We start from the raw sequence: 16,172 nt of genomic DNA, 5'->3' as shown, positions 1-16,172 counted from the left end.
ACAAAGAACTTGACTTGAGTTAGCCACTCATCTATTTACCCCAACTGACTATACCACACATCTTGCTCCCATCTATATATCTGCACTTGGCCCCTCGGCTACATGGTAGTCTTTATTGTAGAAAAGCATTAGCATCATAGCTGTACACTGTCTTTTGTGAATCTCTTCATAAAGGTGGTTAATAAATCCCAATAAATAAATATCTATGTTATTTGAATGTTCTAATGTATACTTATTAGATGTTTCATTAGTATTATTTTGATATGATATTATTTGGATTTCAGTGCTGTTAAATGTATATATTTTTGATACTGTTTCATGGTAGTCCCATTATTAGGTTTTAATTTGCTGTTTTCAAGTTTACCTTATTTATTGTATTTACTAGTAAATAAGGCCCGTTTGTGACACAAATGAAACGGGTGCCAGCAAGGTTTTCCTGGGAGTATGTATGTTTGAGAGTGTGTGTGTGAGAGTGACTGTGTGAGAGAGAGAGAGTGAATGTGCGAGTGTGTGTGTGTGACAGAGAGAGAGAGTGAGTCAGGGTGCGAGTGTGTGTGTGAGACAGAGAGCGTGCAAGTGCGTATGTGAGACACAGTGACTGTGAGAGAGAGTGTGTTTCACACAGATACACTGTGTGTGAGAGAGAGTGTGTGTGTGAGACAGAGTGTGAGAGAGTATGTGTGCAATACACAGACTCTCTGTGAGAGCGAGTGTGTGAGACCGACTGTGTGACACATAGAGTGAATGTGATACAGTGTGAGACATAGTGTGAGAGAGAGAAAGACACTGACTGTGAGAGAGTGTGTGTGACAGAGATACCTCCCCCCTCCCTCTGTGGTCTTTGGACCCCCTCCCCCCTCTCAGGTCTGAGGACCCCCTCCCCCCCTGTGGTCTCAGGATTCCCTGCCTCTCCCCCGCTCTGCGTGGTTGGCAGCACTGTGCGAGTGTGTGTGTGTGTGTGACAGAGAGTGAGACTGGGTGCGAGTGTGTGTGTGTGTGTGAAAGAGTGTGTGTGATTGTCCTCTCTCCCCTGCCCCCCTCCAGCCACCCAGCTATTCCCCTGGCTCGCCCTCCAGCCACTCAGCGATTCTGCTGTCTCCCCTGCCCCCCTCCAGTCACCCAGAGATTGTCCTGTGTCCCCTGCCCCCCCTCCAGCCACCCTGCGATTCTCCTGTATCCCCTGCCCCCCCCTCGAGCCATGCAGCGATTCTCCTCTCTCCCCTGCCCCCTCCCCATCCTTCCAGTGATTCTGCTCTCTCCCCTGCACCTCCTTCAGCCACCCAGCAATTCTGCTCTCTCCCCCTGCAGCCATGCAGCGATTGTGCTCTCTCACCTGCCCCCTCCCTGCAGCCACCCAGCGATTCTGCTCTCTCCCCTGCCCCCCCCCCCCTGCAGCCACCCAGCTGTGTTCCTCATACCTTTGCCAAACTTTAAGCACCTTCAATGTTCTGAAGCTGACTCCATGGCTTCCTTGAAGGTTTTGTTGGTTCGTTACGGTGTTTTACCCTCCCTCGACGTCATGACATTTTGATGCGAGGGCAGGGCAGAGAGACATGGGCAGAGAGCGATCTACACCGTTATGAACCCACGAACCCTTGAGTGAAGCCACAGAGTCAGCTTTACTATTGTTGCGCTGTTTATGTTGATATTCGGGTCACTTGTGAATTCTCGGAGCTTAAATTTTAGTGCCGTCCTTACAGAATTACTCCAAATGTGTTTACAAAATAGTAATAATATTAAAATAACATTACAAGGTATTACATTGTGGCTGTATCCTCTTAAAAGCTGAGTTCTAACAACTGCATTGGTCCTGGAGCAAATTTAACTCTCTTCAAGTTCTAATACCATTTATTTGATGACACACAAGTTATCTAAAGATTTGATAACATCCCACACCAGTTTACACCACCACATCAGCTTGCTACTTTCAACCTCTTTTACACAGCGCACATATAGAATTTTATAAGCAACTTGAGCATGAACAATGGTGTTTTACATGCTCAAGTAGGTACTTGCAAAATTGCCTGGGAGTGTATGCACACATAGGGCCCAATATGCAAATAGAATTAGCCAGATAACTGCAGCCATTATCCAGACAATTCCTTTAGCTAAAACTGTTGATTTTTAGCAGGTCTGACCATTTAGGGGGTGATTTTCTAAAGGTCCCCTAAATTTAGGCACTTTTAGGGAAAAGAGACAGCTGAGGGGAGATATAATTGAGTTCTACAAAATCCTGAGTTGTGTAGACGGATGGAGGTGAATCAATTTTTCACTCATTGAAAAAGTACAAAGACTAGGGGACAGTCGATGAAACTACATGGAAATACTTTAAAAACAAATAATAAGAAGAAATATTTTTTCACGCAATGAATAGTTAAGCCCTGGAACTCATTGCCAGAGGATGTGGGTAATGGTAGTTAGCATATCTGGGTTTAAAAAAGGTTTGGACAAGTTCCTGGAGGAAACGTCCATAGTCTGTTATTGAGATGGACGTGGAGGGAAGCCACTGCAAATCCTGACAGAGCACCTTGGCACTATCCAGCAGGTTATCCAGAGAGTGGCCTGAATATCATTGCTCTCCAGATAACGTGCTGTCCTAACTATATCCAATAACTTATCTGTTTGGCAGTCTGAATATAATCATTATTCAGAGAGTGATAATGCAGTCCGCTTTGCATGTATATACAGTATGATTCATTCTCCGGATAGCAGTGCTGAATATCCGTGAGTTATCTTAAATGTTGTGGCTAAACACTGACCACACAGCTTAAATATCATAAGAACATAAGAATAGCCATATTGGGTCAGTCCAATGGTCCATCTAGCCCAGTATCCTGCTTCCAACAGTGGCCAAACCAGGTCACAGATACCTACCAGAATCCCAAATAGTAGCACATTCCATGCTACCAACACAGGGCAAGCAGTGGCTTTCCCCATATCCATCTCAATAACAGACTATGGACTTTTCCTCCAGGAGCTTGTCCAAACCTTTTTTACACCCAGATTGCTAACCATTGTTACCACATCCTTTGGCAGCGAGCTCCAGAGCTTAACTACTATTTGAGTGAAAAAATATTTCCTCCTATTTATTTTTAAAGTATTTTCATGTAATTTCATCGAGTATCCCCTGGTCTTTGTACTTTTTGAAAGAGTGAACAATCAATTCATTTCTACTCATTCTACACCATTTAGGATTTTATAGACCTCGATCATATGCCCCCTCAGCTCTCTTTTCCAAGCTGAAGAGCGCTAACCTCTTTAGAGTTCCTCATGTGAGAGGAGTTCCATTCCCTTTATCATTTTGGTCGCTCTTCTTTGAACCATTTCTAAATCCACTATTCAAGATAAGGCAACCAGAATTGAATGCAATACTCAAGGTGAGGTCAAACCAAGGAGCAATTCAGAAGCATTATAATATTCTTGGTCTTATTTTGCACCCCTTTCCTAATAATTCCTAGCATCCTGTATGCTTTTTTGGCCGCCACTACACACCGTGCAGCAGATTTCATCATATTGTCTACAATGACACCTAGATCTTTTTCTTGAGTGCTGATTCCTAAGGTGGACTCTAGCATTAGGTGACTATGATTCAGATTATTCTTTCCATTTGCATTTGTCCACATTAAGTTTCATCTGCCATTTAGATGCCCAGTCTTCCAGTTTCCTAAGGTCTTCCTGCAGTTTTTCACTATCCACTTGTGTTTTGACAACTTCGAATAGTTTTGTATCATCTGCAAATTTAATCACCTCACTTGTCGTTCCATTTTCCAAATCATTTATAAATACATTAAATATCACCAGTCCCAGTACAGGTCCCTGCGGCACTCCACTATTTACCCTCCTCCATTGAGAAAAATGGCCATTGAACCCCATCCTCTGGTTTTTTTTTTTTTTCTCCAACAACCAATTCCTAATCCACATAAGAACATTGCCACCATCCCATGACTTTTTAATTTTCTCAGGAGTCTCTCATGAGGAACTTTGTCAAAGCATAGGCGCCAACTCCGTGGGTGCTGTGGGCACCCCCAATATTTTGAAACCTGCCCTCCTTGCTTTCCTGCCACCCAGCCAGCACTTAAAACTGATTTTACCTGACTGAACGGCAGTGAAAGAAGCAGAGCAGAGCAGGCTCGCCTTCAGCCTTTTCCTTCTCTCTCGGTGTCCCGCCCTCATCTCCTGTTTACTCAAGGGCAGGACACCGAGAGGGAAGGAAAAGGCTGAAAGCGAGCCTGCTCTGCTCTGCTTCTTTCACTGCCGTTCAGTCAGGTAAAATCAGTTTTAAGAGCTGGCTCACTGCGGGGTAACTTCGGTGAGAGCCGACAGCTGAAGAAGGAGCGAGAGTTTCATGACGTCTGAGTGCCTCTTGATGTTTCAAAACGTCATTGGCTGATGGAAGGGAAGCCGTCCTAATATGGAAAAGGGCTGGACTTGGTCTGCCAGTTGCAGCTGGAAGCGCTGCCGGCTAGCTGCGGTTGGCGTTAGGACTGGACTGGAGCAGCTCAGTAGGGAAAAGCTGCATGAGTGTGTGTGGAGCTGGTAACGCCATGCTTTGTCTCTGCCTTTCAATGCTGTTGCTTGATGACTCCCACGGCAAAGTTGAAGTCAATTTTCCGACTGAGCCTTTTTCTTCTGTCGAAGGACCTATCTACCTATCGCCAGTGGCGTCAGGTCAGAGAACATCCACTTTAGAAGTACTAGATAGGGGAGCACATGGTGGTTAGAGCAGCAGGGTTCAAATCCTGCTTTGGGTTTACACTGACTTTCCATTTCCTGTCCAAGCTCAAGGCCAGTTACATATTTGAGTACATGAGTTATTTCCAAATTCAATGATAATCTAGTTGTACCCGAGGTAATGGAGGAGGAAGTGACTTGCCCTGGGTCAGAAAGCGTGGAATGTGAGTTCTGATTTCCTTCATTCCTAAACTACATCTCTAAGCCTCGGTACTGTTTAGACTATAAACCCACCTGGTCAGAGAACTTGTATACCTGGCTTTAATTCATACTGAGCTCAGATTTGGGAAAGTTAAGTTATCTAAACTCGAAATACAAGGTCCCACTTTAAAAAGATCAGTATGAGGGGATGTAGTTGAACTCAAGTTGCACCCAGAAAATATTTGTGTGATTGGAAAGGGTGAAGGGGCAGGATACCATGGGAGGTTCTCTATTTGTTGTCTTAAAAAAAATACAAAGACTAGAGTTTCTGGAACTGTGGGTTCCAAACCCATTTTGTGACGAGTGGACTCTCCATAGGACGCCATTAGTCTGTGCTACCCAGGGGTCTTGCACTTTCCATAGCTATGCAAAATGCGGTTGAATTTTAAGGTATGGGGGGGGGGGGGGGGGGGAATGCACTGCCTGTAAAAAAAAAAATTCAGCACCCCTAATCATTTTGAAAAGTTGGCTCCTAAGTGTCAAAGGCTTTCTGAAAATTCGGATACACTACATCAATGAGCTCCCCTTTATCCACATGTTTATTTATGCCTTCAAAGAAATGAAGCAGATTGGTGAGGCAAGACTTCCCCTGGCCAAACCCATGCTGACTCTCAGGGTGATAGGCCCTGTATTGAGACAGTCACGGTTGCCAGTGAACCCGGAAATTCAGTGCCGGGGCCATATGCGGCCACCAGCATTGAATTTCCAGGGGTTTTTTGGTGCCGCAAAAATAGCTGGTGAATCCTGATCGGCTAGGTTCTAGTGGCCAAAGATAGACCTGCTATTTACGCAGGTCTGTCTGGCTGCTAAATCTAACCGGTTAGCCGGTAAAAATCACGTGACATAGCTGATGACATGGCTAGTCAATGACCGGGATATTCAGCGAGAGATAACCAGTTATCTTCCCCTAAATATCTGAGGATAGCTGGCTTGAGACTATTTTACCAGCCAGGTGCTATTCTTGGCCAGTTAAATACTTTTGAATATTGGACGGATAGTGTCTTCTTTTATGTGATATTTACATAGTTGTTCCAGGGATTAAAACACTGACATAATTGACACATACAGTTTATAAAAAATTTGATATACTGCCCATCATAGCCATCTAAGTGGTTTACAAAAATTATTAAAAATCAAAGTATAACTAGAAGCAGAAATAGAGTACAAGAATCATAAAATACATTCAGAGAAGAAGTAGAGATAAAAGATGCTAATGCAAAGAGATTGGTGTTCCCCAACTGTCATCCTCGAGAGTAACACCACTTATATATGTGTTTAATAAATTACATGTGTGTATTGATTTCTCCCAGCACATACATGAACAGATTTCCTTCTGTCTCAGCACAGGTGTAACTTTGCACAGGAGGCTTTGTGATAAAGGTATAATTCAGGGGTGTCCAACCTCAATCCTCAAGGGTCGCAGCCCAGTTGAGTATTCGGGATTTCCCCATTGAATGTGCATGAGATCTATTTGTGTGCAAATAGTTCTCATGCATATTCATTGTAGAAATCCTGAAAACCCTACTAGGCAAGGGCCAAGGTTGGACACCCCTGGTCTAGTTCTAAAACTTGTCTATGTTCAATTTTTCTTGGAGGCTCAGTGATAACGCTGTATTGCAGATGGGCACCTGGGCACATGGGTTTAATTCCTAGGCCAGGCCACGCCTCAGGCCAGCCAAGGCTAGGATACTATGGAGGCAGTGGAGGAGTAGCTGGGGGCAGGGCTGACCCAAGGGCATCCGATGCCCTAGGCAAACCTAAAGCCATGTTCTCCCCCAACCTCACCCTTCCCAGGTAGCCAGCGTCCCCCTTTCCACCGCCCCCCCAAGGTAACCAGCATTCCCCCTTCTCACCTCAGGTGACCAGCGACCCCCCTGGTAGCCAGTGACCCCCCTTTCCCCTCTCTACCAACCTCTGCCCCTCCCTCCCCAAAAAAACCTAAGCATGACACTCCATCTGGTCTTGCATCCATCATCTCCTCCTTGGTCCCTTTCCCCTGCTATGGCTGTTGCCCTAATTCTTCTTGAGCCACTCCAAATGTACTCCGTGCCAGTATGGGGCTTTGCAATGCTGCTGAAGCCCGCCTTCTCTCAACAGATTTCCTGTTGGGCAGGCTGTGGCAGCGCATGAGCACAGGCCTGTACTGGAAGGTCCCATGCTAATACAGGAGTGGAGGAGTGGCTTAGTGGTTAGGGTGGTGGACTTTGGTCCTGGGGAACTGAGTTCGATTCCCGGCACAGGCAGCTCCTTGAGACTCTGGGCAAGTCACTTAACCCTCCATTGCCCGCTGCATTGAGCCTGCCATGAGTGGGAAAGCGCGGGGTACAAATGTAACAAAAATAAAAATACAGAGTTCCTTTGGAGCAGCCCAGGAAGACGTAGGGCAACGGCAGTGATAGCGGGGGGAATGCTGACCCCAAGAATGAGGTGGGAAGAGAGAGATGAGATGATTCTCTCCTGCTGCGTCATCACTTCCTAAATGCTGCTGCCTGGGGCAGATGCCTAGTTCACCTAGTGGCAAGGCCAGCCCTGGATATGAACTATTGTTTCAGGAACTAGGCATAGAGAAATTGCTGATTAGATTCAGTACCAGTTCATAACACCTTAGTTTGTTGCAGTCCAGTTCTGCTTGACCTAGGGTTACCATAATTCCGGTTTTACCTGGACATGCCCTCTTTTTGAGGACATGGACGGGCAACCGGGCGGGTTTTGCCAGCCTGCCCATTTGTCTGAATTTGCGGGTGAACGGGCAGGCGGGCGTCCTATCCTCATCTCCTTTACCTTAGTGTGGTGCCTTGGTGGTCTAGTGACCTCTTCGGGGCAGGAAAGAGCCCTTCCTGCCCAGTGCATCCACAGGCTGTCTTTCTCCTGGCGCCGATTGAAAATGGCTGCCGAGAGGTCAAGCAGCGGCCTCGTGAGACTTCCATAGTAATCTTGTAAGGTCATTGCTTGAACTCTCGGCAGCCATTTTGAATAGGTACCGGGAGAAAGACAGTCTGCAGACGTGCTGGGCAGGAAAGAGGGGGCTCTTTCCTTTCCTGAAGAGGTCACTAGACCACCAGGGCACTACACTAAGGTAAAGGAGGGGAGGGGTAGTGAATGGAGTCATATGGGAGGCTGTAAAATTAGGGAGGGGAATCTACATTTCATTTATTTATTTATTACATTTGTATCCCACATTTTCCCACCTATTTGCAGGTTCAATGTGGCTTACAGTGTACCGTAGAGGCATTTGCCAACTCCGGTAGAGAAACAAATACAAAGAGTTGTTGTGGTCGAATAAGGTTCATGTGTTATAAACATAACTAGTAAAAGAGGCCCATTTCTGAGGAAATGAAACGGGTGCTAGCAAGGTTTTCGTCACCAACACCCCCCCCCCTCCTTCCCTCCCTCCCTGGCCAACCCCTTTGTTGTTCTACCATTGCTCCGCCCCCAACGTCATGACGTTTGACGCGAGGGCGGGGCCCTGAGCGATTTCCCACCCACCCCCGCCTCCCTGCCTCCCTCCCTGCCAACCCCTTCGTTGTTCTGCCATTGCTCCGCCCTCGAGGGCGGGGCCCGGAGCGATTTTGGTGGCTTTACCACCACGAACCTTCGAACCTTTTTGAAGGAAGTCAGGGCTTGGCTTCACTGACATCAGTGTCCTCAGAACGTTGAGGGTGAGTTTTATTATAGTAGATGGGGAGTCGTGAAGAGGAAGAGTTATGCAGAGTCTGTTACAAACTTTGGTTTCGTTGTGTTGCAAGGTTTAGGCACTTAAGTTGGATCAATAGGGGGGAGAGAGGGAATCTGGCATTCTTGGGGGAGGGTCAAGGTGACAAGGGGCAGGGTGTGACAGGGGGCGGGGTGGGTGTGCGACAGGGGGCAGGGCATGTGTCCTTTTTTTTTTCTTAGGGCAAATAAGGTAACCCTAGGTTGACCTGGCCCTCAAAGAAACTGGAGGAAACCACCAGGCCAGAAGGAAATGTACAAAGCTTATACGTTTTGTGCTTGACAGCCTACAGTGAAAAATATACAGAAAAAGATAATTTCAGATTGACATTGAACCGTATCCACATGTGTTTGTTATAAGTCTGACCATTTCATTTGGGAGCAGAGGAGTAAATCAGAAGTCTGGCAAGAAAAAAAAATGGAAATAATTCAGACAATATTGACGTTAAAAAGATCACTTTTTAAAGTCATCTGTATCTCAGATTTTGTTTTGGTTCTTATCTGCTACCCATCTTTTAATTTACGCCTTGACTCATTACCAATGATTAGAGTCTCAAACTTAGTGATCTGATAGTGGACCATTTGCAGTAGCCACTTGATACATTACTTTGGCAACACATATGGATGTGAGCACAGTAAAATCTACACGCCCTCCCCAGCAAGGCCTATCGGGGGGGGGGGGGGGGGGGCTGCAGAGCCATTTGGTCTGAGCCTCACACATAAAATGGAGCCTCCGTTTGGAAAAATCTTTGTTTAATATGTTGTTTTTAACTGAACACAAAATTAATTCCTCTATTGTACTTTTCTTTAATTTCAAAGAAGTTCGCATACTTCTACAGCTAAAAATCTGCCTCAACTGCTTCTATATGTTTGGCATTTTGTTTTTTTGTTTTTTTTTAATGATGAGTTCCAGGACTTCAGGGCCTCCTAAATTGCACTGGCCCAGAGTTCTCTCATTGTCTGAAAAGGCCTAGACTCTAGTGAATTAAAATGGTGGGAATTAAAGAATGACCCAGGGAGAAAGTTTGTCTCCGCCCCCACCCCGTCCTTTTGGGCTCCGTCATCATCTGCAGAAGCCTCGAACACTTATGATTTTATATTTAAATCTTTTTATTAAAATATAAAAAAGGAACAATATGCTGTGCAACTGTTGTGTATAAATTACAAATAGAGAACAATAATAACAATGAGCAGCTATAATAACCCTCCTTCCCACCACAACCCTCTACCCTTCCAACCCCAACAATAGGTGATTTCTACTACACCAAGGAATCCTAATTCACACTGTTAAAATGTCCAGGGGCATAAAATACAACCCGTTCTATATGCCCTAGAGGGGAAAAATAAGCCCTATAAAGCACTGTTATGTTAAATCTGTGGATAAATAAGAAATCATCAACAATCTCAGGATTCAATCTAGCTCTCTTGTCTTCCACAGTCCTTCTTGGAATAGAAGTTGTCTTCTTAGAAGATGTGCTGGTAGCAGGATGGTACAGGATCTCCCATGCAAATTTTGCTAGTTGTGGCCAGTGTGTTTGCTTGTTTTTCCAAAAAATCAAAATATCTTTGTAGGCATCACTTAAACATAAATAACAGTCCAGTTCATTAACAGGCTTCAAAGTAGAAAATGACATGGGGACAAAGTTTGTCCCCGTCCCTGTGGGCTCTGTCCCCATCCCCGCCCCGTCCCCTTGTCATTCTCTAGTGGGAATACAATCTTAAACCGGCACAGAACAGTGAATCTGAGTTTTCTATGTATCTGGGCAGAGAATAAGATTTTATGCCTCCTGTTTCAGTTGTATTCTGAAAAGCAAATAGTTCCAGTAGGTTTCACAATTACGTTTCATGTTTTTAAGTGACTGTATCTTCCGGCCAAGTTGTTTTGTTTGTTTTGTTTCATTATTTTTTCTTTTTAATTAGACAAAATTAAATGTCTCAGAAGGAATGAATTTTCCTGGAACTTTAGAGTTTCTCTTTTTAACAATGCAGTTGAGTTGGACTTCAATTTCTGGGGTCACTGTTACACACTAGCCGCCTCCTCAAAACTTTTTAACATTACAAAGCTGATAAGCCTGTTTGGGCAGCAGGGAGACAGCCTTCCAATGCAAATAGAAAAAAAAAACATCCAATGGCACTTGGACACTCCTCAAAGTTCAGATCATATGACAACAGTTACAAATTAACTCAAGAGCCAGGTAGAACCGTGGGAGAGGTAGTGTATCTGTCTGTTGATTGGGGATGAAGGTTACAAGAGAAAGAGCAGTTCAGCTCTTATAGAAACAATGAAAAAGGAGTGCCTGATGGTATTTAGGAAGAAACTTAAAGAGAAAACCAGCCTAGGTGAGACCGAAGATTTTATAGTTCCAAGCTGTGGTTTTAACATTACACCTTTCGAGTGAAATGGGAACAAAAGAGTTGTGAATTTCCAAGTGCTGGCATTTGGCTGATTTCTTTTCTCCCTGGAAGTATGTGCACTGTGCAGTATGAGTGCTGTCAAACAGCAAAGAGCGGGTTGGCGATTCCAAAGAAGTATCACAGGGTGCTGAGCTGGGAGTACGAGGACTGTGACAGCCTGGAGAAATGCTGTATTCCTGATGCAGCTGGTCTGTATAGGAACAATGTCTGGAGCCAGAATTATAGAAATTACTCCCAGACAGAAAGGCGACCAGACAGTGGCCACAAGAAACAATATCGAGGCTATAGGGACTATCAGAAGGATGACAGCCGATACATGGATTACAATAAATTTGATCGAGATTTTGAAGATTTTAGGAAAACTGAGAGACGATTGACTAATTCCAAAAGCTTAGATGAGGAATATGGACATTATAAAAGGGAAAAGGGTCAATATATGGATCGCAGGAACATAAATAAAGACTATGAGGATTATAGCAAGATGAGCACCCCATATCTGGATGGAAGAAATATGGAGATTTACAGAAATGCTGAACATCGATATGCTGACTGGAAAACTTTGTCTGATGATACATGGAATAGTGAGACTACAAATCAATACACAAGCGGTAGGAACACTGCACATGGTCAGGTGGATTACAGAAAGATAAAAAGTTGGTACAGAGATGAACTTTGGGATAAAGACTGTGAAGATAACAAAAATGACGGTGATAAAAATTATGAGGATTATAAAAAAGTCAGAAATCGATATACGGACCATAGAGGCTGGTACAGAGACTTTGATACCTGTAAGGAAACAGCAGATCAGTGTTTTGGAGACTCTAGGAAAAAAGACAACTTTGTGAAGAACAAGGGTTTGGAAAAAGACCGTGAGGATTACAGGAAAATCGTGAGTCAGGATTATGGTTGTAGGAACTTAGAACAAGATTATAAAAGCTGTAGGAAAACTGAAAATCAGTATATTAATGGCAGGAATTCATATCAGGATTATGAAGACTGTCCGGAAGTCAGAAGCCAGTATGTGGACCACAGGAATATAGATCATAACTTTGAGGATTATAGTAAATTTGACAGACAGTATATGTACAAATGCAAAGACCCAGAAGAGGAAGGAGGTAGATGCAAATATGTGATGAAGTCTAATATGAAATGCAATGATTGCGGTGATCTTGAAACTAGAGATGGAGACTACAAGGAATTGGATTGTCATACTGATGATCTGTTTACTGCCCGGGATCGAACCGGTCGCATATTAGATTCTGAGCATTCTGATTTTTATCAGCCTAGGAAATATTCAACAGCACGAAGTTTGGACTGGGAGTATGAAGACAGTGATAGGACTGACACCGATTCCTGGGAAAGAAACAGCGTCTACAGGCGTACAGCTCCCAGCACCCTAAGACACTCGGAGTTTGTGCAGAGCAGAAAGAAGAATCAAGGTAATTTCTTTCACTTGCCTTAGAGGACTTTACAAGATATAATAGCTTTCCTTGGATTAACAGAAGAGTTACCCGGAGATCATGGTAAACATGAACTTTGGAGACTGCTTGGGTCTCTTGTAATCATTTGAAGAAATGGCCTTTGTAGTCTGGAAAGCTTTGGGTCAGTGTTTCTGTTAAAGGCCAGCGGCAGCGTTTAAAAATATGCCAGCCGCTATCCAGATAGTGATGATGAATATCTGGGTGGCGTTATCCGGATAACAGCAATATCCAGCATTGCTGTCCAGAGAGTTATCCTAATAACGTAGGACATCAGTTATTCTATTCTAAATTATCTGGATAGCTTTCTGGATAGCAGCACTGAGTATTGTCACCGTCTGGATAATTTTCCACTTCACCCCAGTGCGGTTCGGATATCAGGGCAGTCTGTAATGAGTTTCATCAGCATTTTCTGGATAATGCAGCTGAAAATCAATGAATGTCCCAGTCAGTGGCCCTTATCAAGGTAACACATAACTGCTTTTGAATATCTGGCTAGTCATTAATAATGACATAATTCTTGGAAAACTCGGGGGGGGGGGGGGAGGGGAGGTAAGAGTTATCAACACAGGCCACCGTTAAGACGGATTATTTTACCACTAACCCATGCGTTTTTTGCACAGGTCCTATTTTATGCAATGAGACCTGGTCACTAGTACCTCTGGTTAATGGTAAAATAACACCACGGTGTAATGGTAGCCCATATTGATAACTCCCCTACCCCACCCCAGTGTTGCTTTAATTGAAGGTATCAGAATCTATAAAGAACTTAGATTTTTCTAGAACCAGTATGGTTACTAGAATTCTGTGCTATATTTTCTTCCCTTGGACAGACACACACCTACCTCTTCTCTTTTTTTTTTAGGCGTTTTCTCATATTCGAAAAGAACAGCAAGTGTTCTTCTAGAAAAATCTCATTTTCCCCTTCAAATGTTATTTTCTGTCCATAAATTAAAATACATCCCTACTAAAGGGTAAATTGCCAGAGGTTAGCACCTATCATCTGTCGCAGAACCCATATGAGCCCTGTGGCAGAGTAATCAATATAATCACAAAATATAAACATATCTGCAATTTAAATTCTCCAAATTAAGGGCCCCTTTTACCAAGCTGCGGTAAAACAAGGCCGACACTGGCTTCAGCACGTGATTTACATTCGCACCGAGGCCCCCTTTTACCGCAGCTGGTGAAAGGGAAGTCTCACTTTCCTACAGGAAATGGTCGGGCACTTGCCACATGGCTATTTCAGGGTGGAGCCCTTACTGCCACCCATTGAGGTGGCGGTAACTGCACATGGCACTGCCCAATTACCGTCTGGTACACTCCAGCGCTACAAAAATAAATAGATTTTTTGTAGCGCCAGAAATGACAGCGCTTTAGGGGTGGGAAGTACTGCCGGGCTACCATAGCAGCCTGGCGGTACTTCCTGTATAGCGAGCGGTAAGCCTGCCTTGGGCTTACTGCCACTTAGTAAAAGGAGCCCTAAGTATGTTTAGCAATGTTGCTACTTAATTTGGGGAATTTAATTTGCAGATACGTTTATATTGTGAGATTACATGTACTAATCATTAATGAATGACCCCTCTAAGTTAGTTATTTGTTCTTATAAGCATACAAGTTAGTAGGCCTTCTGTAAACTTGGACAGTTTTCACAGTTGAGTAAACGGTGATTTACACATGTAAATGAGGTGTCTGAAAATTGGTAACCCTCAGTATGTCTAGAAGCATTCACAAGGTTCCGTAGGGTGCATACTTTTAACCAGAGGTATAAAGGAGCGGGGTCCAAAGAAGTGATCTACACAAAAAGCAGGTTCAGATGTCTGCATGAACTTTATACACATGGCAATTTTCAAATGTACACGGCATACACAAAGACTTTGCACCTAGATGGCCAATTTAAAAATCAGCCACATTATGCTATAGTAACATTGTTGATGACTGCAGAAACATTCCTGTCCACACTGTAAGGACAAATCACAGCTGCCAGCACTGGAAGCTTGACCACTTGTAGGATCTCATGGTCTGTCCTCATCAGTTTGTTTTTTCCCCTCACTGAATCTCTACCATCCTGGATAGATGAGCTTGCACGTTCCCAACCTTATGCCCCGATGCTCAGAAGTCCAACGCAGCTCTAAACAGCACTGGAAAAATACCACCACAACAACATGGCGAAGGAACTCTCTAGTGCTCAACGCTAGTGACATACAAATTTAGGTGCGTTGTTAGTATTGAGCATTAGGGACTTGTGTGGGAGGATTGTGCCTGGGCATGCGCTCAAGAGCTGTGTGTTGAGCACAGCTGTAGAGCACAGGCCCAGAAAGCACTAGCCCTGGTTGTCCAGTGGACCCCAGACCCCCCACCCTCCCAATAGCTAAGGCCCTGGTGGTCCAGTTGGACCCCAGATACCCACCCTCCCAATAGCTAAGGTCCTGGTGGTCCAGTGGGACTGGCAAGGACCCCCCCCCCAAAGACAACCCTGGGTGGCTAATGGTGCTCCCCCCATCAAAATGGTGGCACCCAGTCCTGCCCAGTGCATCCCAGGCCCTGCCCAGTGCATCCTGGGATGCACTAGGCAGGGCTAGGTGCTGCTAGTTTGATGGCGCACCCAAAAGGAAGGTGTTAAGACTCCCTCCCTTCTACTTCTACTTCTTCAAGCTCCTTCTCCAGCTGCAAAGTTATGAGGGGGTTGGGGGGGGGGGCTACCGCTAGGCCACTGGGGGTTGTCTTTGGGGGGTCCTTGCCAGGGGTCCCACTGGACCACCAGGGCCTTAGTTATTGGGGGTTGGGGGCTTGGGGTCCTATTGGACCACCAGGGCCTTAGCTATTGGGGGTGGGGGGTCTGGGCACACTAACTTCTTTCTTTTGGCACTTAACTTTGGTGCCCAGTTCTACAATTGCCCCCTCTATGCTTCTTCAATGCCTTCTTTTCTTTTTTATTAATGAGATTTTGAAATTACATCAAATCAAACACAATTTGAAGAGCAAAAGATTACAAGAAAATAATTTAAAAGCTAAACAGCATTAACTTATATAACCATCCCCAAAGAACTGAAATCTAGGAGGATCCAAGAAAAAGGAAAGCAGGAGATTTGTCCAATCAGGAAACATAAATTAAAAAATATGAAAAGTTCTAGTTCCTGCCATTACCTAGGTAAAGCCCCACAACCAAATGCACTGCTGAGCCTCCCCCCCCCCCCCCCCCTCCGTAGAGTCCTCATGATGCAACAATGTTCGTCCCAGTAGGGGTTGGCGCCTTTTTAGAATCTATAAATCTTCAGAGTTGTAAAGGATCAGAAAAGATATCTATTGGAATCACAAGTCACAATACATTTACAAGGAAATCAAACAAATACCTGCAACCCAAGTCTACAAGCTTCTTGGGCAGCAGCTAGAATTTTTTTTTTCTTCTATCTTGTGTAATTTATATTAATCAGGAAAACCCTACAATTTCTGACCAAGAAATAAGCAGTACAAAGTAAATGTCCTATCCTTTTCTTACTGAAAAACAAATGCTTCAAATAGAGTAATATTTTCTGACATTGCTTTTGCATCTGCCTCCTTGAAGCCTCACACCTTGTTTTAGAACATTTGTAACTCTGAGAAAGGCTTACTTCTTATGCATGTTTATACCTCCTC

General features: G+C 44.4%; 2 protein-coding genes across 5 annotated transcripts in view; one reads left to right on the top strand and one right to left on the bottom strand.

The window, feature by feature from the left end:
* Window positions 1-16,172, bottom strand: part of ALDH18A1 (aldehyde dehydrogenase 18 family member A1) — a 948,333-nt gene that overhangs the window by 644,590 nt on the left and 287,571 nt on the right. The window lies entirely within an intron of this gene.
* The window catches only part of DNMBP (dynamin binding protein), a 226,898-nt gene that overhangs the window by 146,362 nt on the left and 64,364 nt on the right, over window positions 1-16,172 (top strand). Inside the window, exon 1 of one of the 4 annotated variants that reach the window (XM_030202925.1) lies at window positions 10,874-12,497. The exons of the other annotated variants lie outside the window; for them this stretch is intronic. Coding sequence (XP_030058785.1) covers window positions 11,111-12,497 — 1,387 coding nt within the window. The 5' untranslated portion in view covers window positions 10,874-11,110. Of the gene's footprint in view, window positions 1-10,873; window positions 12,498-16,172 lie in introns of those variants that run through there. 4 annotated transcript variants of the gene reach the window in all.

This window comes from Microcaecilia unicolor, chromosome 5, assembly GCF_901765095.1.
Source record: "Microcaecilia unicolor chromosome 5, aMicUni1.1, whole genome shotgun sequence".
Taxonomy (NCBI): domain Eukaryota; kingdom Metazoa; phylum Chordata; class Amphibia; order Gymnophiona; family Siphonopidae; genus Microcaecilia; species Microcaecilia unicolor.
This window is presented reverse-complemented; position numbering and strand designations above follow the sequence as displayed.